Source organism: Canis lupus, chromosome 24 (assembly GCF_011100685.1).
Source record: "Canis lupus familiaris isolate Mischka breed German Shepherd chromosome 24, alternate assembly UU_Cfam_GSD_1.0, whole genome shotgun sequence".
NCBI lineage: Eukaryota > Metazoa > Chordata > Mammalia > Carnivora > Canidae > Canis > Canis lupus.
Window position 1 is genome coordinate 5,871,452 of NC_049245.1, and position 26,690 is coordinate 5,898,141.

Below are 26,690 nucleotides of genomic sequence, written 5' to 3' on the forward strand. Positions count from 1 at the left end.
CTGCCATCGTGGGCTCTAGGAAGACCAGCAGCAAAGTGTCCATGTCACTGAAAGGAAACGGCAAGATAAACCAAGCCTCAGTTTCTTCAACTGCCCCCTTGTTCTCGTGAAGGTGAAAGTGTCCACTGCTCAGGTCACTGCCTGTCTTGTCTGTGATGGTGAACATGTGAAAACATTCATCCCTGGTATCATCTGGTCCTAGAGGCAAAATCTCAAGCAGCTCAAGTTTTAATGAGAATGTTTTCCTTCCCCCAACAGAATCTCCTGGAAATTCAGACGTATGTCACCATCCTGCAGCAGATTGTCCAGACCACCCCTCAAGCATCTGCCATCACAAGTGGGATGAGAGAGGTAAGAGTTGGAGCCCAGGCTGCAGGGAAAGCATATTTGGGGATGACTCTTACTCTGCCAAGGGCCTTGCTAACAGAGGCCCACACAAGGCATCAGGTCAGACCGGGCGCTGAGCTGCAGTGGGTTCACTGGCACCACGCTCACTCTGCATTCACGTTGGAAGTTTACCTTTCTGTTCTTTTACTCAGACTGGGAACACTGGTATTTAAGCAGCTGAGGACAGAAACTGCGTCCTTGACCATCGTCTTAGGCATTTGCCCCTGAGAATTCTGGGCTGTCCTTCCCTGTGTACTTCATAAGAAACTGCCAGACTGTTTCCCAAAGTGGTTTGCATTGTTGCGGCCCATCGGCGATGAATGTATGAGAGTTTCAGTTGCTTTGCATGCTTGCCAGCACTGGGTATGTCAGGTTTTTAGTTTGTTTTTGCTTTTTGCTCTTCTAATAGGTATGTTGGATACCTCACCGAGCTTTTAACTGCATTCCCTAAGGGCTAAGGATGCTGAGCATCTTTTTGTGGGCTTATCTGCCATTCATGTAGCTTCTTTGTTGCAGTATCTGATCAAATCTCTTGCCCATTTTTAAAAATAGTCTGTTTTCTTAATCTCCTTATCAACTTGACCATAAATTTTGAATACAGAGGGGCCCTGAGAATTCATGATCGTGTTTTCAAGGATGGTCTCTGTTAATGATTGTGTGAGTTTGTGGGATGAAAACTACTAGGAAAAAATAGAGATTACAGAAGCCAGTTTTTAAAAATGTGAATTTGGTTGTAAAAACCTTATTTCTGATATAATGTTCCACGTTCCTTCTTTTTTGAGCTCTCTAGCTGCTGGTATAGTTTTTTCCTAATGTGGTTTAGTGGATTTTGTGATGCTTAACATGAGACTTGTAAAAATAAGCTGACAGTAATGCAGATTAAAACAAAAATGTCCCAGCGCCCCTTCTGCAGAGGTTGTGGTAGGCTGGTACAGGTTTGGTGGACTGGTCAACTGGTGAGATTCTGGATATTTTTTAAGGATGACTTAGGACAGTGGTGTTTAACCCCAGTGACACTTGGATTTGTCTGCACGTCTGCCTAGACCACACCCCAAGTCAATTAATTGCCTGGCAGGTAGAGTCCTGATTCCCTCATTTAGAAGCTCCCAAGCAGGATGCAGACAAGCTGCAGAGCCTGTGGGCCAGGGCTGCTGGCTGCTTGGGTCTTTTTTTTTTTTTTTTTAACTTTTTTATATCAAAGCTGAAGAAACCCCAACATTTGCTTTTAGAAGACACTCTATTTTTTTTTTAAAGATTTATTTATTTATATATAGAGAGCACACATGTGGAGGAGTCGGGGGTGGAGCAGAGGGAGAGAATCTTAAGCAGGCTCCACCCCTAGCATGGAGCCCAATGCGGGACTTGATCTCACTACCCTGAGATCATGACCTGATCTGAAACCAAGATTTGGTCGCTTAACTGACTGCACCACCCAGGCACCTCTAGAAGACACTTTAAAACTCTGTCAAGTAACATCCCCGAGGTAGGAAGGTTGCTTGTTCTTGGGGCTATTCTTTTTTTTTTTTTTTCTTGGGGATATTCTCATCCGGATTGCCCGCCAATCACCATTTCAGGTGCCCGCCCTCCATAATTGGTATAACCAAGGATCTGCAAAGACCTAAAAGACCTTTTCCTGATGCCTTAATTTTCTTTGTCAGAGATTTCTTTCCAGATATCTTATTTTTATTGTGCATACTCATTTTTCCCTTGATTCAAAAGGGTTTTACACCAAAGCACACTTTTAAAATCATATCATCTGTTTCTTCATAACAAAATTCTTCTGAGTTGTAAGAATATGCGGACTGTCTGGACTTGGTCTGAGAGCATCAGAGATTGTCAGATCTTAGCTTCATTTAGGAGCCAGTTAGAAATGCAGAATCTCCAGCCTGAGCACAGATCCACAGAACCTGTCTTTTTAGTAGGACCTCCCCACCGCCCCCAGGAGAGGCACAGATCCAGGAAGCATCACATTCTTTACTTATTGTCACTTAAAAATTTTATATATGAACTAGACGGTCCCTTTCAGCTTTGTTTCATTGACTCTTGTTACCTGGAAAATGTGTAAGTCACCTTTGCACAATGAGGTTATAATTAGCATTGTTGCTTAGGAACACAGGTCACCCCTTAACAAGTCAGTAAAGCATAAAGCTGGTGCCCTCTAGCCACTGGGGAACATCTATGGTCACATAAACTCAGTGTATTTTTCACTGCAGCAAGGGAGCTTGTACACTGTGGAGACTTGCAGGGTGCCTCAGTGGAGGAGGGATGTATGAGAGGATGGAGGCCTGTTAGGTGATGTGGGGGAGGGACCTGCTCTTAATTGGGTGCCCTCAGGAGAGGGCTGGTCCTATGACTGAGCATCCACATAATTGGTACTTGGTGATTAAGGAGCATCACTTGTGTTGGTGAGGAGGACCAAATGTCCCATTTGGTCATTTTTGTGGGTGCTCAGACACAGGGCAGTCTTATTTCTGGCTCATTCCCCCATGGTCCCAGTGTGACATATTCAGATGTTGGGTGCAGGGGTGGGGGTGCTCATTTATAAGTAGGGAGCATCACGACCTGGTGATTAGTGCTGCTACCAGCTGACAGTGGCTAGGCTGTCTTCCTTCCTCTTCAATGAAAATCCCAGGGTCTACTGTGGACTCTGGGGGCGGGCATGAGGAGGGGTGTAAGATGAATAGGAGCTGGGCAGTGAGGAGAGACAGGGCCAGGCAAGCAGGCAGGGCCCTGGCAGGGGGGTGGGGCAATGTATGTGCACCGGGTCTGCCTCTCTCCTGAGGCTGCAGAGCTAGAATTTGCAAAGTGTGGCATGTATGCACACCTTCCACGTGCTAGTACTCGGGGACCTGGATCACGCTTCCTCCCTTTCTGCACATTTGTCTTGCTGTAGCTTTCTCTGCTTCTGCTGTTGTTCCAGCCACTATGCAAAGTGATGGAAAGCAGTGGCTGCTGTACAGGTGTGGCTTTGGACAGGGGAGCACTGGGCTCATGCTTGGTTTTTGATTTTTGCCTGGCGGTGGGGCAGCATGCTGTGCTTTGTGTCAGACGGCACTCCTCTTGAGCAGTCAGGATTTTTACAAGTGATTTGGATGTTTTGTTTTGTTTTTTTAAAAAAGATTTTATTTATTTATTCATAAGAGACAGAGAAAGAGAGGCAGAGACATAGGCAGAGGGAGACGCAGGCTCCCTGTGGGGAGTTTGATGTGGGACTCGATCCCAGGACCCTGGGATCACACCCTGAGCCAAAGGCAGATGCTCAACCACTGAGCCCCACAGGTGCCCCTGATTTGGATGTTTTTGAACAGGCAGTGGAGGGGCTGGGTGGAGAATGGCGGCCACTTGGTTGTGTGGAGAGATTGAGGCAGGTCTTCTCCCATGTTGCCCTGTGGAATGTTGATAGGACAGGGCCCCTACTTCCCTTTAGTCCCTTGGAGCCTGACAGCTCCTGCCTGGTGCAACAGTGACATCTCAGCCCAGTTGAAAGGCCAGGGCTCAGACTGACCATGCCATCTGCATGGACAGACAGCAGAGCCCAGCAAGAGTCTGCATTCCCAACTTTCCTTTTCATAGAAGGAAAAGACGTGCCTTGTGCAGAGTCTCTTAGCCAGGTTACGGCACAGCCAGGTCTAAAATATAGCTCTCCTGTGATTTTACACTCATAGCATTTATGGTTCAGACTCTGAAGCCAAAGTGAAAAGGTGCTAATAAAGGGTGGCCACCATGGACCTGTCTTAGTCAGCTTGGGCTGCTGTAACTAACAGCACAGATGGTTTATTTTATTTCTCACCATTCTGGAAGGCTGGAGGTCAAAGATCAGGGTGCTGGCAGATTCAGTTCTTGTGAGGGCCTGCTTCCTGATTTGTAGACAGCTGCCTTCTTGCTGTGTCCTCACATGGATTTTCCTTGGTGCATCTTGGAGACAGAGAGAGAGAGAGAGAGAGAGTAAGCACTTGGGTGTCTCCTTCTCTTCCCATGAAGACACCACCCCAACTATGAGTGCTCCATCCTCATGACCTCATCTAGACTCAGTCCCCTCCTGAAGACCCCAACTCCTACTATCATCCTATTGAGGGGCAGGACTTCAGCCTATGAATCTGGGCAAAGGGACATAAGCAGGAAGAAGCTTCTTTGTACCCTTTGCCTTTGGATTTCCTCACATATCAGGCACATGTGAGTGCTATATCTGGCCTTTTCATGCAGGAAAAGCTCCTTACAGAACGGGAAGCTGCTGCCCTGCAGAGTCAGCTGGAGGAGGGCCGGGAGGTGGTGTCCCTCCTGCAGGCACAGAGAACGGAGCTGCAGGCCCAGGTACGACTCTGCACCCTCCTGTCCACTGCTCGCCACTGGGTGTTCACACCACACATGTGAATTGGGTTTTACAGCACGTTTTATTCAGGTGTCCTGTGCATGCAGAAAAGTGTACAAGTATCCAATGGGGGGGGGGTGTTCTCACACACTCAACACACCCATGTGTCCAGTGCTCAGAGCCAGAAATTGGCCTTTCTAAGTAGTGTGACCAGCTGTCCTGCTTTGAGGGTTTCCCAGGACAGAGGACTTTCATGCCCAGACCAGCAGAGTCCTGGGTAAGTGGGGATAATGGGTCTGCTAATTCCAGGAGCCTCAGAGGTTCGCCTCCTGCTGCTCCTCTCCAAGGCTCTCCTGACTTCCGCACCATCGATATGCCCAGTTTAACCCTGCTCTTAAAAATAAGAAGAGATGCATACATATTGGAATTTTTATCTTCCACTTGGTCAAATCTATGCTTCCTGTTTCTCTTTTCATGACCTAAAAATCTCTCCTTTGGAATTTGATAACAGGCTTGGGAAAGGGTGGTTGTGTCAATGTTTGCCTCTGCTCAGAATTTGTTAGCGTGAAGCTCCCACTGCCACTCCCTCTCCCCCTTTTTTTTTTGGTGAAGTTTCATTTGAAAACTAAAGTCACCAGAAAAACTCACTCTTCTTTCTGTGGCCTCCATTCTCAGTTAATGAACTTTGTGGCTCGTCCCCCTGATTCTGTCTACTTTTTTGTCTCTTGTTACTATACCATTCTGATGGGGCCCATTGGGCTAAAGTACTGTGCATCTGTGTTTCCTAAATCTAAAAATAAATTGACATTTGGTTTGACAAGTACACGTGAAGGACAAGAGAACAGAAAGTTTGAAAAATTGGACTATTTAGGAAACCTGGAACATTTACATGTTACTCTGCCCCTATGCCTCCAATGCCTGTAAAATCAAAAGTTGAAGCCACAGTGGATCTGGTGCTTTTGTAGCTGTTCAGTGTTTCTAGATCTGCCCAGGATCTCATTTGGGAACCACGAGGTTCCAGAATCTTCATTTCTGTCCCACTGCACACTGCACAAACCTGTCACTACCTGCTCCCAGGGGCCACTGAACACAAACTGGGATCTGGTGATTATCTCCCAAGGTAAAGATCACAGCTTGAAAAATTGAGACTGTCCTTAAACTCACCCTTCTCATGAAAACCATGGCTCAGGGACCTGATGCACCATTTTGATGACTTAGTCTTTTGTGGTTCCTCTGAGGCCTTGGAAGAATGGAACGAGTGTGAGTGTGTGGTGTGTGTGTGTGTGTACGTCTGTGTGTGTATAGGTGTTTGTGTGTATATGGGTGTATATGTGTGTGTTATGTACATATATGTATGTGTATTTGAATATGTATATGTTTGTGTATCTGTGTGTATGTGCATGTGTGTGTATTAAGTACGTGTGTATGAATGAGAGATTGGAGACCAGTGTTTTCCAAACCACTGTTTACAATTTATCACTGAGTGTAAAGTCAATTCAGCACAAGTGAGTGGCATTAAAAAAGAAGAAATTGACAACACCAGACTAAGCTAGAATAAGGAATAATAGAGTGCATGGCTACTAATGGTGGGATTTGTTTTGTGAAACCTGTGTTTTAAATATATATGTTTGCATATTTAGATATATATTCAAACACACACATACACACACGCATAGTTGTGTGATGTATATGGTCTGTGATGTAAAATGTGGCTCCTCCTGTGGCTGTGGTGACAAAGTTGAAAACCCTGCCCTAGGTAATGAGAAGATGAAAGAACCCAGCCTGACATGGTAAATTCAAGTTCCAGGACAAAAAAAGTTCTGTCTCTATGTCTATGCATTTGTTGAATGTAAAAGTAAGACCTTTCTTAATGGATTAATCTAGTTTCTGAGAATATGAAATAAGCCTGTCTGCTTGGCTGCCTGTCCCCACCCATAGTCACTACAGGAAGATTTACTGGTCTTGCTCTGATGTTGTTGTCTCTCTAAATCAGGGATCTTTACTTCTGATGCACCCACCTGCCCGGCAATCTGGTGAAGCCTGGGGAACAGTTCTCAGAAAGATGTTAAGGGCATATAATAAAAATATGTATCATTACAAGGAAACCAATTACATTGAAATAGTTATCAAAATATTACCATTTTCTATATAGTACCATGTACTTTTATTAAATAAATCTAGGGGTGAGTCTAGTGAAACACAGGTTGTATTAGTTTTCTCTTGCTGCTCTCATGAATTACTACACATGCAAGGGCTTGAAAGAGCAGTCCTTTATCCTCCACTTCCATGGGTTAGAAGTCTGGGCAGGCTTGGTTGGTTTATCTGCTCTGGGTCTCACAAGGCTGATATAAGTTGGCTGGCCTTCTTATCTGGAGTCTCTCAGCAGAGAATCTTCCAGTCTCATTCAGGTCATTGGCAGGATTCAATTCTGTGTGCAGGTAGGATCGAGGACCCCATGTCTTTGCTGGCTGACGGCCAGGAGTTGTTCTCAAGGCTGCCCACATCCCCCAGGCATATGGCCCCTTCTACCTTCAAATCCAGCAACAGTGCATGGACTCTCTCGGACACCTCATCTCTCTGACTTCTGCTCCTAAGGGCTCATATGATCGGGAATAATCTATAATAATCTCCCTATCTTTTAAGGACGTCTGATTAAGAACCTTCATCACATCTGCAAAGTCCCTTTTGCCGTGTAACAGAACATATTCATGGGCAGAAAGCTAAGGGGCAAAGGTCATGGGGACCGAAAGCCTGCCTTATCAGCTCTTATTAAAACACAGATATGGCTGGGCCCACCCAGGAGATTCTGACTCAGTCATGCTGGGGTGTGACCTAGGAATTTGGATTTCTGAATTTCCAGGTGATGGTGTTTCTGGTCGAGGAACCAGATGTTGAGAACACTGGTATAGGGGTGGGCTCCAGGTTGGGTCAGAATGTTCTACATCAGTCCACCGGAGTCCCTGGCTTGGGCCTTCCACAGCCTATTCGGGAGTTGCTCATGGCTGGCTTTTTGCTGATCTTGAAAGGTTATGGAGGCTTCCCAAGAAATAGCTAGGCTGAGGGCTCCAAGGGAGATTTGGTGGCTTAGCCCCTCAGCAGGGCCAATGCAATGACTAGGGACAAGGGACAGGGCTGGGAGAGGGCAAATTACTTGTAGCCGAGGGCTCCCAGCTGGCAGCACCCCAGCATCTGGCTCTGTCTCTGGTCAGTGTCTGATGCTTCCAAAACCCTCCATAGCATGGCCCTCAGGGTGAGGTCCCTAAACTAGCATCTGCATCACCTGGGAGCTTGTCAGAAATGCAGATTCACAGGCCCATGCCAGACCTCCTGAGTCAGGAACTTTGTGGTGGGGCCCAGACATCTGTTTTAACAAGGCCTCCTCCAGGTGATTTTGCAGGCTCAAGTTTGAGAACACGGGTCCACAGGATGGAAGGAACAGCCTCCTCCTTAGAGCTGGCAGCCCCTGCTTTGAAGCCGAATATAGCCCCTGCATGAGACCCCTGGGATGGCACTTCTTAGAGGTGGAAGTGGAGGGACAGGCACTTCTGGCCTCCGAAATTGCGCTGAGCGCTTCTGTGACAGCAAAGGGAAAAGGTCCTGTTTTGGAAGGCGTGAACCTCCCCGGGAATTTCTCACTGAAGTTGCCTAGCACCATCTAGTGGTCGATTTTGGTAAGAGCGTGTAATCAGTGGAGGACACTTGATTTCTTCCATTTCCTTTTTTATTTTTATTTTTTTAAGATTTATTTATTTATTCATTAGAGACACAGATATATATATATATATATATATATATATATATATATATAGAGAGAGAGAGAGAGAGAGAGAGAGAGAGAGAGAGGCAGAGACACAGGCAACAGGCAGAGGGAGAAGCAGGCTCCATGCAGGGAGCCCGACGCGGGACTCGATCCCGGGACCCCAGGACCACACCCCAGACTGCAGGCAGCGCCAAACCGCTGCGCTACCGGGGCCGCCCCCATTTCCTTTTTTAAAAACTTGTTTTCTTTTTTTAAAATTGAAGCATAATTAATATGCAGTATATGTTAATTTCATGAGTACAGTGTAACGATGCAATGGTTCAGTGCATCAGTGCTCATCAAGTGTGGTCTTAATCCCCTTTATCTGTTTTAGCCATCCCCCACCACCTCCCCTCTGATAACCACCAGCTTGTTCTCTGTCGGTAAGAGTCTGTTTTCTGTGCTTGTCTGTTTTTTTTGTTTTGTTTTGTTTTGTTTGTTCATTTGTTTTGTTTCTTAAATTCCACATATGAGTGAAATCATATGGCACTTGTCTTTCTCTGACTGGCTTATTTCACTTAACATTATACCCTCTGGCTCCATCCCTGTTGCTGAAAATGGCAAGATTTTAGTCTTTTTTTATGGCTGAGTAATATTCCACTCATCTTTATCCATCCACCTACTGAATGGTAGAAGAGAGTTGCAAATGACATATCTGATAATGGGTTAATATCCAAAGTATATAAAGAACTGACACAACTCAACACCAGAAAATAACTAATCCAACTAAACATGGACAGAGAACCTGAATAGACATTTTTCCAAAGAAGACATACAGGTGACCAACAGATGAACAGTTGCTCAGCATCACTGATCATCAGGGAAATATAAATCAAAAACCACAATGAGCTGGTGAAAGTGGGGCTCTTATTTTTTTAAACAACCCTCCTCCTGATGAATGGTTTAAATTATTGAGCTGTGAAAATCACAGCGACGTAGGCGTAAGTCCAGTTTTACAAACCCAGTCAGCACTTTGCTGGACACCGTGGACTCTTGGTTGATGGAGGCAGAATCCTGAGGGGCACTGGTGCCTGTCAGAGATCAGAAGCCACCTTTCGGTTGCCCCTGGAGCCTCCTCCCAGGCCAGGCGTTCCTCCCACGGCTTCCACTGGGGGACAGCCACCAACCAACCACCGGACCACTCCCACCAGCAAACGCCAGCTCATGAGTTGTAAAAAAAATCATACTTGCCCTGTGAGGTCGAAAGTTTCTCGTGTCTAATTTCCCAGTTTGTGCCAATGCTTGCTGTCCTAATTACCGTTGAAAAGTTTGCCAAGTGGTTGTGTTCAGGGAAGGAGAGGTCTGTGTGTGGATCACCCTGAATCCCCCTATAGGTCTCCAGTGAGAACACACTGGTCCTGTTTACCTGCTGATATGTGGGAATGGGGGTTTTTCCGAGGACCTGGAGTGTGTGTGTGTATGTGCGTGTGTGCGTGTGTATACTGCTCTCCTGCAGGTGAGAGGAGGCTGACATGGGAGGACGCATGGTTTCAGGACCTGCACAGCTGGCTCTGAATCCTGTATTTATTGGCAAGTCATTTTGCCTCTGTGTCTGTTTCCTCATCTCTAAATTGGGAGTAATAATGGCCCCTCCCCCAGGAGGTTGTGGCGAGGCCGACGACTTGCTCCAAGTGAGAACTTGTCCTCACAAACCGTATTTCCTGCCCTGGGCTGGGGAATCCATACCCAAAGGCTGTACAGATTTGCTTTACACATAATCTTTGCTTGTTTTTACTCTATTTTGGAACACTTCAAACATACATAAAAGTGAAAGAATAGTCTCATGAGTCCCTCTTATGTCACCTACACCCTTACACACCCCCAGGTGTTTCTGAAGGAGTTCCTGGCACCAAATCATCTGATCCAGCAGTGTTTGAACAGGTGTCTCCAAAAGATGAGGGCTTTTTTTTAATAGAATGTGAGTCCACTTTTAATAATTAACAATAATTCTTTAGTTTCACCAAATGTCCAGTTAGGGATCAGATTTGATTGTCTCCTAATTAACTGAGGTGCTGTCTGCATACAGCAAATGTCACCCTTTTCAGTACACCCCTTTCAGTTACATCTGTTTGGCAAATGCATGCAGTGCTGTACCCATACCCACAGTCAAGATATAGGAAAGTCCTCTTGCCCTGAAGTTTCCTGGAGTTGCCCCTCTGTGGTCAGCCTCTCCCCACCTCACCCCACAACCCCTGGCAACCACTGAATGGTTTTCTGTCCATCTGGTTTTGTCTTTGCCAGATTGTCCTATAAATGGAATCAGCCAGTAGGGAGTCTTTCCCACAATTCATTCTTCAGCGTTTGCTTGGATTGGGATCCAAATAAGGTCCACACATTATAGTTGGTTTCTATGTCTTTTATCCTGTCAGTTCCCTGTCATCTCTTTTTTTTCCCCTTGATATTTGTTTGTGGAATATGCATACTTTTACAGTCTGGGGGCTGTGGGCACCAGCTCTTTCCTGTATCCATGGGAGAAAAGTAAGCTTTGATAAAAGGCAGTGTGTTTACCTGCCACCCCCTCCCTGCTACCCAGCTGAACCGGGATCTCTGGCCTTCGAGGCCAGAGTCCCCCAGGCTTGTTCTCAGGACTGCTGTGTAGAAAAGGAACGTTTGACTTCTGGATTCTTCCATTCCTGGATGGCTTCTTGTCTCTGAGATTCGAGCCTCAAAGGGTCTTCCAAATTCCTTATTTCTTGGAAGCATTTTCCTAGAGTGTGTGAACACTCTAGGTGTAGGTAGGAGCATGTGGCTGCACCAGGAATTAGTGGCATGCTTTGGTATTTGACATTACAGGGAACTGAATTTAAAACACTCATTTTTTTTAGGAGGAACAGAAACTTGATCAAACAAGCATAAGCAAGAAAGGGTAAACTTAATTTTATTTTGAAATAATTTTAGACTTCTCAAAAGCTGCAAAAAGAGCACACGGCTTTCTCCCATACTCTTCACCCAGCTTCCCCAAATGTTATCACCCCCTTAGTTAATAACCACAGTGTAGTGATTGAAACCTGGAAATTAACCATGATACCATTCTTGGAATGGACTTGACAAAAATTTCACACATTACCCCATCAACATTTTTTTCTGGTCCTGGATTGTCCTTGCATTTAGGCATTGTGTCTCCGTCTACTCCTCTCTGGGACAGTTCCTGCCTTTCTTTGTCTTTCATAACCTTAATGGCCAGTTTTTTTGTGGAATGTCCCTCCTTTTGGGCTCCCAGATGTTTTTTCAGGATTAGGATGAGACCGTGCGTTGGTGGCTGGAACCCACCGAAGCGAATGTCTTTCTCTGGCTTCTCATCAGGGGAGTGTCATGTGGGCATCTCTTCCCATTGATGATGTAACGTGGTTAAGGTGGTGTCAGTTGGGTTTCTTCACTGGAAAGATACTATCCCCTCCACCCCCCAAAAGGAGCAAGATATAAAAGGTAGTTTATGGAATTTGAGAGCAGGGTATGGGGCAGGAACCAGGAACTTGGATCTGAGGCAGCTGCTCACTCTCTGTCTCTTTCCTCTCCCACAAACACTCTCATTTCTGTTTGTCTTTGCCATTTGGCTTCATCTCTCTGCCTCTCTGAAGAATTGCCTTTCTCAATTTCTTCATGCATATTATGAAAGATGGCCACACCAAGATGGCGGCCCCAGGGTTCTGTGAACCTGCCACCAGTTTGCTGCTGTTTCTGAGATCCTTTTCCAGATTCCCTGGAGAGGAAGCATGTGATAGGCCCCTCTTTGTCTTCCCCAGCCCTGGTTCTGTAGCTCTGGTCGGGAGAGTGGGGTCACACTGCTGCTGGGACCCCTCTATGAGTGAGGTGGCACAGGCAGCAGACAAGGGGGATGACGTGGGCTGACAGACAACTTCCCAAAGTGTTGAGTATACGTACCCCTTCTCTCCTGCTGTCCTTCCCATCTTCCTCCCCTCCCTCACCATCCTTTCTTCCTTCCTTCTGTCTCACCCTCCTTCCTTCCTTCCTGATACAATAAACGCCTTCCCGAAAACCTTTGTTAGCTGTTTTCAAGTGTCATTACATAGGAAACCTCACTATTCCAAGGCCACATCTGTATATAAAGTGAAGAATCAGGTGTCCTGGGAATAAGCAAACTCTGGATTGTCCAGTATGCACACTCAGCTACATGCATGAAATGCCTTGAAACAGACATATGTGAAGTTGAGCTCAAATATTGTCTAGCCCCCTCCCCCCCCACGACTCCCATATGGTCCAGAGACTAGCACCATTAGTATCATGTGGGAAATGGTTAGAATTATACAACCTCTGGCCTCACCCAGACCTGCTGAGTCAGGACCTGCAGCTCAACAACATCCTTAGGTGGTTCACACTGAATTTTGGGATGTGCTGTTCTAGGTAGAAGTGGTTTTTTTTTTTTTTTGGTTCCATTTATGTTTGAGGACTGATAATGCGTGGTGAATTCTCTCCTACTTGGAAAAATGAGATTGCAAAACAGTCATGACTACACAAATACTAAGCTTGTAAATAGGTACACAGATGGCTCTTTGTGCATTATTAGGAGCTCTTAAAGTGAATATAAGTCCACTTTATATTCTATCATATTTTTATTTTCCTACCTTAATTTTGACTTGCCCTGCATTAGGGTAAAGAGTGTGATCCTGAAGTTGTTTTGTGTATATACCAAGCGCACACTCACACTTTAGCTACCGAAACATGTATGTAACTCTACTAATCAGAAATCAGGAAAAACTTAAAGTGTCATTGTGATTAAATAAGAACAGGGAACACCCTCCCACACACTTCATTATTTTAGTAAAGCTAATATCTGATCCCTGCTATGTTTGCTTCTTTTTATTTTTTATTTTTTTGGCTGTCAGATTTATGCTAACTCAGAATATGAATAGCATACTTTATTTAAATTGTACATTTTAGTCCATGGACAGCAGTTTTATTGTTTTCTGGGTTTACCATCCTCAGACTGTCTTTGGGGAAGGCTCCGTTAAGGGCTGATTTCAGAGGGGCCTGGTACTAGTGCATAGGTTCCTTTCTGGCTCCAGGATTCCCAAGTGATTCATTGCTGACACGGAAACTGGCAGAGAAACAAATAAGCAAGGCAAATAAAACTGGGTACCTGAGCATAGGTACCCTGCCACGCCTGTATCTTAGGGAGAGGATAGGGATAGGTTTCCTTACAGCTGTTTCTTTGCCTCCAGACAGCAGCCCTGGAGCAGAGTATTAAAGATGCCCACGAGTGTTATGATGACGAGATTCAGCTCTATAACGAACAGATTGAAAACCTGCGGAAGGAGATTGAGGAGGCCGAGAGGAGCCTAGAGAGGTCTTCTTATGACTGCCGGCAGCTGGTGGTTGCCCAGCAAACGCTGAAGAATGAGCTGGAGCGGTACCATCGGATCATTGAGAATGAAGGCAACAGGTGTGGTCACACACAGGCACAGCCCAGGGACTGCCCTTTTCTCCCCAACCTGGCCACTTGCCTATTTCACGGATCCTTGTTGAGTGCTTCCCGTGTGCCAGGCACAGTTTTAGGCAGTGGGGATGAGGCAGGGAGGAAACACAACTCCATGACCTCGTGGAGCTGGAATCCTAGTCAGGGAGGCAGCTAACGGATGACTCTATAACAGATAACAAGCACCATGGAGTCAGTTGTGATGGGAGAGATGGGATGGCAGTGGGGCCGTGGTGGGGGTTTTTGAAATTTTAAGTAGGGTGGTCACAGAAGACCTCACAGAGAAAGTTGCATTTGACTCTGCAAGCTTCTAGGGATATAAATGTCTTAGCAGGTAAGATGACCAGGAGTATTTAATGAAATGCTGCAGGTGAAGTGCCTATCACAGTGCCTGGCACTCAACAAGTGCTCGGAAGTGTTGTTATTATTATGGCTGCTACTGTCATTGTTTTTATTGCCTGGTTGGGTCAGTAGTGTGGTTGTTGATGCATTGAGTGGTCTTGTTCATAATGAAGCTGTGACTTGAGCTCTGTTAACTTCAGGAGAACTGGGAAATTATCTCTATCCCTATCCCCATCCCCTATCCCATATCCCTGGCCCCCACCCCTATCCTTATTTCTGACCCCTGACTCATATCCCTATCTCCTATCCCCCTCTCCCTATCCCCTATTCCCTAACCCTATCCTCTATCTCTATCTCAGTCTCTCTATCTCTACATCATTTACACCTACAGTCTTCATCATTACTGTACATCATCTGTATGTACTGACACCTACACTTACATCTGCGTCTACATCATCTGTATGAACATGTACTTCTACACTTAAAGCTACGTTATCTGTCATCTACTTCTATATCTTCTGCATCTATGCCATCATTAACTACATCTATACCTATAACTTCTACATCTACACCTATCCCTACACTTACATCATTTATGTACACCATGCACACTTCCACCTACATCATCTACAGATACATCATCTGTATGTACACCATCTACATCATCTACATCTACATCATCTACACCATTTATACCTACGTCTACACCATCTACACCTACATCTACATCATCATCATCTACATCATCTACATCTACACCATCTACACCATCTATACCTATGTCTACGCCATCGACACCTACATCTACACCGTCTACACCTACATCTACACCATCTCTACCTACATCTATATCATCATCATCTACATAATCTATATCTACACCATCTACATCTACATCATCTACATCTTTATCACCTAGAACTACTCCTAAACCTCATCTATACCTACATCATCTTTAAGTATGTGCACACTTACACCTGCACTGACATCATCTTCATGCACGCCTGTGTCATGTACATGTGCATCTCTATCTCTCTCTGCATCTGTATTACATATATCTACTGCTACATCATGTATATTCATGTCTATGTTCATGTCCATATCTGTAGATATCATCCAGAGAACAGTTTGGGGACTTGTAGAAGTTAACCTCATAGAAGGACTCTCACTCTCTATTAAGTTGTGACTTTTTATTTAGTCTTACTGATTTGGGGGGTTTAATAAAAGAGAAGCATTCAGGATTACCCCACCAGAAGTAGTTCTTTCCTTCTCTCTGAATGCTCTGTCTTGGCTGCAAGTGCTCAAATGTTTAGCATTAGTATGTGTTTCACAGTTTATGACTTGAGCTCAAAGAAATCCTTCCTATCCTCATCTAGTGCATAAGTATATACATGATTCATGAATAGTCTGATCTACAGAAAGCTTTCCTCATTTTTGCTCACATTAGAGAGTCATTCTTACCCCTGACTGTCTGTGTGGTTTGATGAATTAAAGATGGTGACCATCCTCTTTCTGGTTCTTTCTCCAGGCTTAGCTCTGCCTTCATTGAAACTCCTGTTACTCTGTTCACCCCAAGCCATGGAACCTCTATCAGCTCTCGGCTTGGTGGGAAAGGTAATGCCCTGGCTTCTGCTATTTTCCGTCATGGAAAAGCAGGAAAAAAAATCAAATGGCTTTCTTCCTGAACTTAGCATTCATACTTCCTTCTGATCCATCTGGAAATTAAATGCTTTTATGTGAGATCCTCTGTTCCTCTCTGATCCACCCCCACAGGTGCTGAGTGACTAAGCCAGAAAGTTTACAAGGAGAAAAATCAGACATTCCCACCTTGGAGATGTCATCCTCAGACCTGAAGCATTTAATTGTGGAGAAAATATAATTCAGTAAATTCAGTATTCACTTCAGCAAATGAAGTGAGCTCTGCTGGGCAAAAGTGCTTAATCTAGTGTCTAGGGGCAGAGTAGACGTTAATTTACTGCTCTGCTCATTTCTCTTCCATTCAAAACAGAGTAAAACTAGCTTGGTTGGCAAGCATGGCTTCTGTCAACATTTGGGCCTCTGGGGATGGTTTCACATACCTGTGAGATGCACTGCAGTGTTTGGGAGAAGAGAAGATGCTATTGTTGATTGCTCATACCTATAGTGCCTTCAAATCCTTGTCCTTCAGAAATCTCAGAGGGGTTTGTTGATATGGGGTTTCCAAGTTAGAACGTGGTAGAAAGGGCAGCAGTCTCAGAGCTGGCTCTAGAAGCATGTAGCCACACCCAGGGCCCTGTATGCACAAGGGTCCCCACACTTGCCTTAGTGCTCTGCTGTCCTTGTCTTGAAATCCTTAATGATTCTGAATAGGGGCCCTGCCTTTTCTTCTTGCACTGGTCCCTGAAATTCCATAGCAGCTCCTTCAAGCACCCCCTGTCCTCATACCTGCCCCCAGCAGGCTTGGACATGACCCTCTCTGCAACCCTTCCTTCCTTATGGCTTCATGGCTCATTTCTGCCACTCCCTGTTCACTCAGCTCTCTGAGTCAACCCGTGCTAGATGCCTTTGTTTTGTCTGTCACTCCTCTCGTTCATGGAGTGAGGGCATGGAGAAGACCCTCGAGATGTAAAAGTTAAAAAAAAAAAAAATCAACATTTGGGTTAGGTTGAAAAGCCTCATGGACGAGGTGAGGTGAGATTATGTATGTTTTCTTGAACTTTCCGTTTTTCTTTTTGGCTAGTCTGAAGAAATGTCGATGGCTTTGGGAACAGGGGATTCCTGTTTGTTCTTTCTTTCTTTCTTTTTAAAGATTTTATTTATTTATTTTAGAGAGAAAGAAAGAGAAAAGGAGAGAGACAGTGGGGGTAGGGACAGAGGGAGAATCTTCAAGCAGACTCTGCACTGAGCACTGAGCCTAATGCAGGGCTCCATACCATGACCCTGATTTCATGATGTGAGCCACCCAGGCATCTCAAGATTCCTGTTATTTCTGAATTTAATAATTGCCTCCTCTTTTTGCCCACAGGGAAGGGGATGCTGCTTGAGGGGTGTTTTATTTATTTAGGTTGCAATGCACATGGAGTAAGGGAGGTCAATTTGATTCCCTCACCCAAAGCCATTCAGAACACATTGGACACCCAGGCAGCTCTGTTGTCTCTCTTTAGAAAAGTCCAAGGTGAGGACTACTGTGGAATGAATTCCATTGACTAGTCTGTGGCTCCAAGTACTCATCATGAGCTGAGCAGAGGTTGGGGTGGGGACACCGAGTGTTACTGGCTTAGAATGTCTCAGTAAGTTGTACCCAGCCAGTGTGATGGGAACTGTGAATGTCAGAACAGGCAGCACCTTCCCTCCCCTCTGTAAGCCCAGAGGGGTCAAGCAACCTGTGCAAAGTCACACAGCTGGTTGCAGAGGTAGGAACTTAATGTGGGTCATGGGTGCTACAGGTCAGACCCAGGCATCTTTCCGGTTTCCTTTTTCCCTATGTATGGTAAACTCTACCCCAGTGCTAGGCACTGGTCTCCAAGACAGCTTGTTTTCCAACAAATACATTCTCTTCCTCTTTCATTGACAAACTTGACTTATACTGCCTCCCCACCTCCCCCTGCTTTTTTTCTCTTTAGATCTCGCTAGGGCTGTGCAGGATATAACAACAGCAAAACCAAGACAAAAAGGTGTCCCCAAGAACATTCCAAGGAAAAAGGAGATTATAGCTAAAGACAAAGCTGATGAGAATCTGGAAGACATACCCCTGCAAGGTCCAGAAGACACAAAGCTGGTGCAGGTGGTACCTAAAGAAGAAGGTGAATCTAAGCTTGACTCACGAGGTGATGAAGCAAGTCCCCTAACCCCAGAAGGGGCTCCAGAGGACGTGCCAGATGGAGGGCAGATAAGCAAAGCCTTTGGGAAACTATTTAAGAAGGTCAAGGAGAAAGTGAAAAGCCCCAAAGAACCCGAGCCCCCTGCTGACCTCTACACCAAAGGGCGGCACGTGCTGGTCTCTGGGGATGCCAGTTATGTGGATCCTGGGTTCTGCTCATACTCCATCCCAGCCAAAGGGGGAGTGATTATTTCCATTGAGGAGGACTCTCTGCATCGCGACAGCCCTGCCGAGCCCTCTCCTGAGCAGCCCGGGCCGCCACTGGAGAATGGACAGGAAGATCTTCAGGGGAAAGAAGGTGGACACCCATCCAACCAGCATACTGCTGACAAGGAGAATGAGATTAATGCTGAAGGATTAAAAGGGCCCGGGGAGAAACAGGATGACCAGAAGGAGGATGAGGAGTCCAGGGGGCCCTGTCCCGTGGTCACCCCTGGTCCGGAGGGACCGTCTACACCGCAATCTCAAAGATCTGGGGTCAGTCCAAGTGGATCTGAGGGGCGCGGGGTTAGGAGCAGCAGCCCACAGGAGAGAAGTCCCCCCAGGGCTTTGGCATATGAGAAGGTGGAAGTGATGGAGTCCATTGAGAAGTTTTCAACTGAGAGCATTCAGACATATGAAGAAACAGCTGTCATTGTAGAGACCATGATTGGGAAGACAAAGGCAAACAAGAAGAAATCGGGAGAAAAGAGCTCTTAAAATGTCCGGGCTCAATGGGCTACAATGTCTTTGGGGCCCCTGCAGGAGAAGTGCTTTGATATTTTAGAACAAATGATAAAAAAAGAGTGAGGTGAGGGTTCCTTGTTTGGATTAGACCATAGCTGGCTCGTCTGACATTGCCAATGAAGCCTTCATTAAAAAGTTTTCTTTGCTCGCACACCCTTTGTCTAATTAACAGGGGCCTTGGGAGTGTAGATGGGTCAGCCACGCTCAGGACAGGGATGCCATGTTCAAGGGCCATCAAGCCCTGCTCCTTTAAGGAAAGAGACAAGCTTTTCATCATGGGTCATTGAGAGACTAGGTAGAGAGTCAGGGAGTGGGTGGACTTCACCCAGAAGTGTGCTAGTCGATGCATCAGTGCCTTTTTATTGCATTTCAGGCATGAACACGTGCTCACGTGCAGGAGTGTTTTGCTAGAGGTATGTGATGAAAGCATCTGCCTTAGTTCAGGTTTGCTGAGAAGGTGATCCCAAAGCAAGGATCCAAATGTAGTTTATTTGGGGTGTGATCCCAGAGGTGCCAGGAGGGGACGCAACAGGGAGGTAGGGATGGCAAGGCAGCCAACAAGAGGTGTGCTACCGTCTCAGCACGGAGGACACTTGCAGCTCAGTCACCCCAAGGGATCCTGGGAGACAGAGTAGAACACGGGCCTCAGAGTTGGTGAGGGAGCTGGGGTGTCCATCTACCAACTCCTGTCAGCCAGTGGGGAGGACTGTGCCCAGGGTGCTGATTTTGGGGGTGAAGAAAACCTGCGGCGCAGAAGTACAGGTGCAGGTGTTTGGACCTTAGGCATGGAGATACTTGGCAATGGTAAAGGGTCGTGAGGATCTAAGTGGGGCCGCCAGTGCCATCTGCCACAGCATATGTCCCCAGCGTCCTTTTGTCTGAGTTACTGAAAATGGTATCACCCAGAAATTGCCAAATCCTTGGTCACGTTTCAAAAAGCAAAATCAAATGTCACTGCGTAGTTCCTAATACAGGAGTTATTTAATTGATTAGTCCAGCCAGCATTTATTGAGCATATCCTATGTGCCAGACGGCGTGCTGTGCTGATAAGGGGAGATTTCTTAGGCTTATCACTGATCTCAATTACCTTAATACAGTATATCATAATATACATGTGTTTGCACGCTCTCTCGCACACACATGCACACATACAGGTACTTATTATGTCACATCCTAGGAAACAGATTACTTCAAACTACAATCTCTACAAAAACTCCTGTGTTGCCTCTAGGCTTCTGTTTTTCTGCTAATAGTCCCCCAATTTTTTTTACTTATACCAGTTGAGAAACTGCTCCTTCTCTGTGTAGATGCTCTTAATGACACTGAGTAAATGTGCTTAAATGGATTATTGCATCTGCCTAAACAAACGTTTCTGGCAAGACAGCGACACATTATTAGAGAAAATTGATGGAGTTGTAAATTACATTCTATTATTTCTTTGTTATGAATAATAGAATACTAAATAGTCACCTTTCCTATCTATTTAGAGTGTTAAAAAATATTGTTCTGACTTCACTTGAGATTTTGACTTTAAGAGAGAAATGCTTTTGTTGTTCTTTCTAAAAGATGGAGGACCCACTCCACTGCACACTTTTGAAATATTTATATTTTAAAAGCTTAAGAGAGAATGATGGAAACCATTAGCCAGAGCCCAGAATGTACTAGGAATTTGGATCAGGGTGTATATTATATTCAACATCACAACCACTGAAGACTTTATCTATTCCCCATTAAGTTTTTTTTATTGTGTGGACTGTATGTTCAGTTTGTATTTTAAAAGACAGGGGCATCTTTTTGGAAAGAAAGCTTATTTTTGTATCTAACACCAAAAATGTATTGGGGGTCTCTTCTGTGCCATGCATGGTTCTGGGCACTGGGGAGACAGCAGAGAAAATTGGTTGTGGTTCTGCTCTCACAGTCATGACATTTTGGCAGGAGGAGGAAGGAAATGTATGAGTGAGCAGATAACTAAGTAAGAGAAAATTGGAGATTTGATACTCGGAAGGGAAGCAACAGGGTGGCGTGTCAGAATCACCAGGGGTCTACTTTGGATTGGATGGTCAAGCAAAAAAACCCCATGAATGAGGTGACATGTGATCTGAAAGACAAGGTGGGCCAGTCATGCGCAGAGCTGAGTGAAGAGCATTTCAGGCAGAGGAACTGTAAGTGCAAAGGTCCTGGGGGCAGGAATGGGTTTCGCTTGTTCAAGGAGGAGAAATAAAGGAGTGTAGAGGGACAATGGAGGAGGTGAAGTCAAGGAGGCAGGAACCAAGAAAACACTATTTCCTGGCAGCCTCACCTCAACCTCAAGTTGGACTGACTGTGTGAAGTGTGGGGCTCCCTGTAATGGACACTTTGGGGTCTAGTTGGGATGGTTGTCCCCAGCCCTCCAAAACCTCACTTGCTCTTTTCTTACCTGCTTCTCTCCACTTTCTCTGCGTGGATCTGTTTTTCCCAGGGAGCTGCAGAATGGGTTCATTTTTGGCTTTCCCCTCTCTGAGGTCTCTGGATATAATCACTTTAATTTTATAAAAAGTATTTCTTGCCATTAAACATGGGAGCTCAGAGCAGACCTACCTGTAGCACTGATGACAAGAGAACACCAGAGCTTTGACAAGCCCTGAGGTACCTAAGTGCTAGTGCTGCAGGTGCTGGTCCACTGTTACTCTGGTCCTAACTGTTGCACCAGAGAGTCCCAGCCTCCTCTATCCTGACTCAGCCTCAAGGCCAGGATTGAGAGTCTCCTACAACTGCGTCCCCCATAAAGAAGCTGAATCCCAGCTGCCCACCCCTCCCATTTACCAAGCATTTGAGTCGGTGACTGGTAACTGCTGTTGTCTGAGCCATCCCGGGTGCTGATCTCCAGATCCCCTGACCCTTCCTGTTCTGGGTTATGCCTACTTCCCTAGGCTTCTCATGCCAAGCACATGTGACTCTGCCCCAGGGGCTCCTGTGGTCATAGGGGTGCTCAGTCTACACACGTGGCAGCTGGGGAGCACTGTAGTGTTTGTGCCCCGGGAGCAGCCCCCAATCAGGATGGACAGGACCTGGTGCATAAATACCTCTGCTCTGTCTCCCCTCCATTGGGATAACTCTGGGCTGTTCCACACTCTCCCCAGTGGGTCTGAACCCCGGATATCCACAAAGAAACCCATTTACTCATATGCCCTGAATCAGTCTCCTTCCATCTCTGTCTTTTCTGTTCCCTATATACAGACGCTCCTTTCTAATAAATGACTTGACCTTGTTTCAGACTCAACTTCTGGGAGGACCCAACCTAAGGCAGCTGGTTGGCATGTGCCCAGCAACAACCCCCACTCCTCAGGTGGCAGCCCCGACTTTGTGTTGAGAAGCTTCTCCTCCTTTACATAGAGCCTTGATCAGACTGCCAAGACAAATCAGACCCACTGTTGGAAGTGGTAATCTGAGCCAAATAAAACTGAGGCAGGAAATTCTGGAGCTGGCCGGTGGTGGGGGAGTTCTGATGTGCTCACCACTCACTCCCTCTGTGTCTCCCTCTTCTTAGGGCTGCTCCTATCTCTATCCCTTTTCTGGGCTATTTAGGCTGCTGCTTCAGACTTTCCTTGAGTTCTGAGAGCTACTCCACATGCTTTGGACATGCCACTTATTTGTTTCCATTAGTTAGAGTGGGTTTCTGTTGCTTGCAACCCCAGAGCTCTCAAAGACTGCTGCTAAGAACTGAGGTTCAGTATCAACAGAAAGCAGGCCCTATGCAGGGTTCTGGGTGCAGGTGTTCTGTTAGAGCTGTGGCCACAGGAACACAGTGCTCTTAGGGAGCACCTGCCTCTTTTAGTGACCATTCTGGTGCCAGGGATGGACCCCACAACCTTGTCTCTGCTTTGCTGGCATCTCCCTGGTGGCAGAAGAGGGAAAAGCTGGAGGAGGTGGAAGGGGCCTGCTCCTTCTTGTTTGTCCTCATTGCCCCCAGCAGTGCTGCTTCACCCCGGGAGCAGCAGTTCCTTTCCACGGCAGCTGCCGTATCCAGTTCTCAACTTTTCCAAAATTCGCAGAACCAGCCTCATCCCAGTCTCCTCAGAAATGCCTGCACCAAGTGGTTGGCAGCCCTCTTGAGAGGTCTGGGTCTTCCACCTGCACTCACACACCAGCTCTGGGCATGCGAGGGAGTCAGGTGGGTGGTGGCCCTCCCAGGGACCCACCATGGTCCTGGAGAGCTACCTTCCCTTTCCTAGTGAGCCCCTGACTTGCACGTGTAGTAGACTCCTTGGTCCGTGTTCTCTAGTGTTCTCTTTTGCCTTTCTTTCTTTCTTTCCTTTCTTTCTTTCTTTCTTTCTTTCTTTCTTTCTTTCTTTCTTTCTTTCTTTCTTTCTTTCTTTCTTTCTTCCTTTTTTTTTTTTAAGATTTTATTTATTTATTCATGAGAGACACACACACAGAGAGAGGCAAAGATACAGGCAGAGGGAGAAGCAGGCTCCATGCAGGAGCCTGATGTGGGACTCGATCCCGGGTCTCCAGGGTCACACCCTGGGCCGAAGGCAGGCGCCAAACCGCTGAGCCACCCAGGGATCCCCCCTCTTTTGCCTTTCTAATTAAGTAGGGAATCCTTTTTACTCACTTTGTAGTACTTCTATCACTCTTCCCTGTTACCGTCCTTGGTGGGATTCTGTCTTCTGACGGGGTGGGAGAGGGCGTGAGGCAGGGAAGCGAGGCATCAACACAGATTGCATTAATTGGCCAGCCACTGCCGTGGGCACCTGGGGCTCCAACCCACTGGGGACCCCAGAAGAGACCAGGTAGAAAATCTTCCCATTGTCGCAACAGGAGGCCAGGAAGCTGGGCTATCTATGTACCAGCTCCCATCCTTCCTCGGTACGGGTGGCTCCAGCCCCGGGGTGTGGATTCCCCGACACTGCTGTCTGTCGCGCATTAGGTCTGGTGCATCTGTGCCGTCAGAGAACACGCCCAGCGGAGAGAGCGGCCTCGGCGTGGGCATGTGTGCAGACTGGCTACAGGTGACCTCCGGGCCGGGCCAAGGACATAGATGGGCAACCATTATCTACAAAGGGCCAGATCATAGGCTGTACTAACTACTCAACCCTGCTGCTTTAGCATGAAAACAGGCTGAAATACAATACGAAAGGCAACAGGCATGACTGTTTTCAATACAAGTGTATTTATAAAAACACGCAGAGGGCCGGATTGGGTCTCTGGACTGTAGTTTGCTGATCCTTAGTGTAGGGCATGTGCCAGTAAGGTCTATTATAAAATGAATTTACATATGAACAGATATGTTTGTTTCTTCTTTCCTCTTTCATGCTGGAAAGTTCCATTTAGGTCTCTCCTTGACTTAAAGCTTATAAGAAAAGATCTCCAAGCAGCCATTATAATCTAGTTTTCCTGCAATTTTTGTATCATAGGTTTGTATTTGGGGTGTTGCTGGTGAATGAAGTCACCTCAAAACTCGTATGTCAGTTTGGCACATTGATGATAAAGGATGTCATTCAGGCGCCCTGATTAGTACAAATGCTTGACTTCAATTTCTCATGCTTGGATGAAAGCAAATAAATGCCGCAAAAAAGCCTCACTGACTTATGTTTTATTCAAACAAACAGGGCTTTTCAATTGAGACGTATGTTTGACCATGAGATACATCCCTGCTTAGTGGTAACTCTGCTGGCTGGTACCTTCGCTTGTTACACCCACCCCTTCACCTGCAAGCGTGTATCCTGTGATCAGGAGCTTATTAGCTGGTTTATTTGTCACCTGTGGTCAGTCAGAAGCTCCAGAGAAAAAGACAAGTGGCAGCCTCTGCCTTCTATCCAGCTTGGAGTAGCCGATGGAATATCCTCTTGGGTGCAGAGGGACATCTTTGAAGGCACTTCGAGGTGGGTCACCGACACTGTGGTGGTGAGGGCACGTTGGCCTGAAGCCTCGGTAGAATTCAGTGTCAGTTAACATCAAAACAAAGGGATTCCCAGACTCATTGCTGTTGTGGCATCTCAAACTCTGTGGGCTGAGATTTTCCAATCACCCCCACCCCACCCCAAACCATGTGTTGCCGAACATTAAGAGTTTAGTAACACGAAGTCTTCATCCCAAGTGCATTTCTAACCATCAGTTCATTCTATCCCCAGGTTCAAAACAGTGAAACTCTTCTAAGAGAAAAATGAAGCTGGCAGGCTGGCTTGGAGAATTTATCTTGGGTTAAACTTTGATTCCTGGTCCCTTTGAGTCCACAAGCAAATTCAACTGGAGTTTTTTGAATCCAAGAAAAGGGTTTCTTGGCAACTAAATACCTAAGAGACTAGTGGGAAAACTTAAGAACTACTTAATTTGCAGGGCAAAGAGGGTATCTTTTTCTCTAGAGATCCAGGTGCTGGTATCCCTAGTGATAGTTATCCCCTCTCCTGGTGTTAATGTCCTTGGGAAGCCAAATAAGGCTCAGGAGGCTGAGGGTGGACGTGGAATCTGGCCATCAGCAGATGGATGATGTTGACAGGCGCTGGCTTCCCATGCATTGGGCTCTGTCCTCAATAGATTTCAGTTCTTCAGAGACCGGAATTCCTCTTTATACCAAGCCTGTATGTTTCCCTACGCTTAACACCTCCAGATCCTCTCTGCCAACTTTTGTTCCCCTGACTCCATTTTCCTAAGCTCCTACATGCTGAGTGTTGGCTCCTCTCCCCACCTTTTCTGTTGATTTATTCCTTCTTTGGAGACAACCACCCAGCTGGCTGCAGCCAAGTCATCTTCCTTGGTCCAGGACGCATTCTGCGCTGATGTTAATTCAAACTCTCAGAGTTTTTAGAATCCCTTATTCTCTCTCACAACCACTCACTCTCTCTCTCTCTCTCTCTCTCTCCCAACCACTGTCTTTATTTTTTTAAAATTTTTTTAATTTATGATAGTCACAGAGAAGGGGGCGGGCAGAGACACAGGCAGAGGGAGAAGCAGGCTCCATGCACCGGGAGCCCGACGTGGGATTCGATCTCGAGTCTCCAGGATCGCGCCCTGGGCCAAAGGCAGGCGCCAAACCGCTGCGCCACCCAGGGATCCCACAACCACTGTCTTTAATCTTGACATTTTGATTTTTAGAAATTTCTATCAAACTTTGCATGCAAGAACTTACTCTGGCTATGAGAGCACCAATTTCCCAATTAAGCATTTCCCTCTCTAAATCTAAAATACGGGATCCCTGGGTGGCGCAGCGGTTTAGCGCCTGCCTTTGGCCCAGGGCGCGATCCTGAAGACTCGAGATCGAATCCCACGTCGGGCTCCCAGTGCATGGAGCCTGCTTCTCCCTCTGCCTATGTCTCTGCTTCTCTCTCTCTCTCTGTGTATGACTATCATAAATAAATAAAAATTAAAAAATAAATAAATCTAAAATACTTGGCTATGTTTCCCATAGGTTTTGCAGTATGTCGTTTTCGCTCCAACCAATGATCACATGAAAACCACTCTTATTAATTTGTAAGTGATAATTAATAATGACAGTACAGTAATAACACTATAAGAATGATCAGTTTTAATCTTTTGGAAGTCAATTTTTGAACTTAAGTATAGAAAAGCAGTGTCTCAGTTTGTCACAACCTCAGACTTTGGACTTTACACCTTTAATGTCTGTTTTTGGTCACAGCCTTTCTTAAGATTTTACTAATTGGGTTTGATAAGTATTATCCTAGGACAAAATTAAACATTGTTTTCATAGTGAACCATTATAAGTACAATACATTAGTATTTTATTAATAATTGTTAAGATTGCTAGAATAGTTTGTGGTCACATAGTTTACAGCTAGTTGTAATACTGTTCACAGTACTACCCATGAAGAGATGGTTGCCATGTAAATCAGTACTT

The 26,690-nt window shown here is 45.9% G+C and overlaps 1 protein-coding gene across 13 annotated transcripts in view; it reads left to right on the forward strand.

The window, feature by feature from the left end:
• The window catches only part of BFSP1 (beaded filament structural protein 1), a 67,322-nt gene extending 48,315 nt beyond the window's left edge, over positions 1–19,007 (forward strand). For 12 of the 13 annotated variants that reach the window (XM_038571552.1, XM_038571547.1, XM_038571543.1 and 9 more), the window contains 5 exons: positions 259–351; positions 4,591–4,698; positions 13,676–13,896; positions 15,800–15,885; positions 17,874–19,007. In XM_038571552.1, coding sequence (XP_038427480.1) covers positions 259–351; positions 4,591–4,698; positions 13,676–13,896; positions 15,800–15,885; positions 17,874–18,829 — 1,464 coding nt within the window. In that variant the 3' untranslated portion in view covers positions 18,830–19,007. The remainder of the gene's footprint in view (positions 1–258; positions 352–4,590; positions 4,699–13,675; positions 13,897–15,799; positions 15,886–17,873) is intronic. The other variant, XM_038571551.1, reaches the window with a different exon arrangement.
• Positions 19,008–26,690: the final 7,683 nt, after the last annotated feature.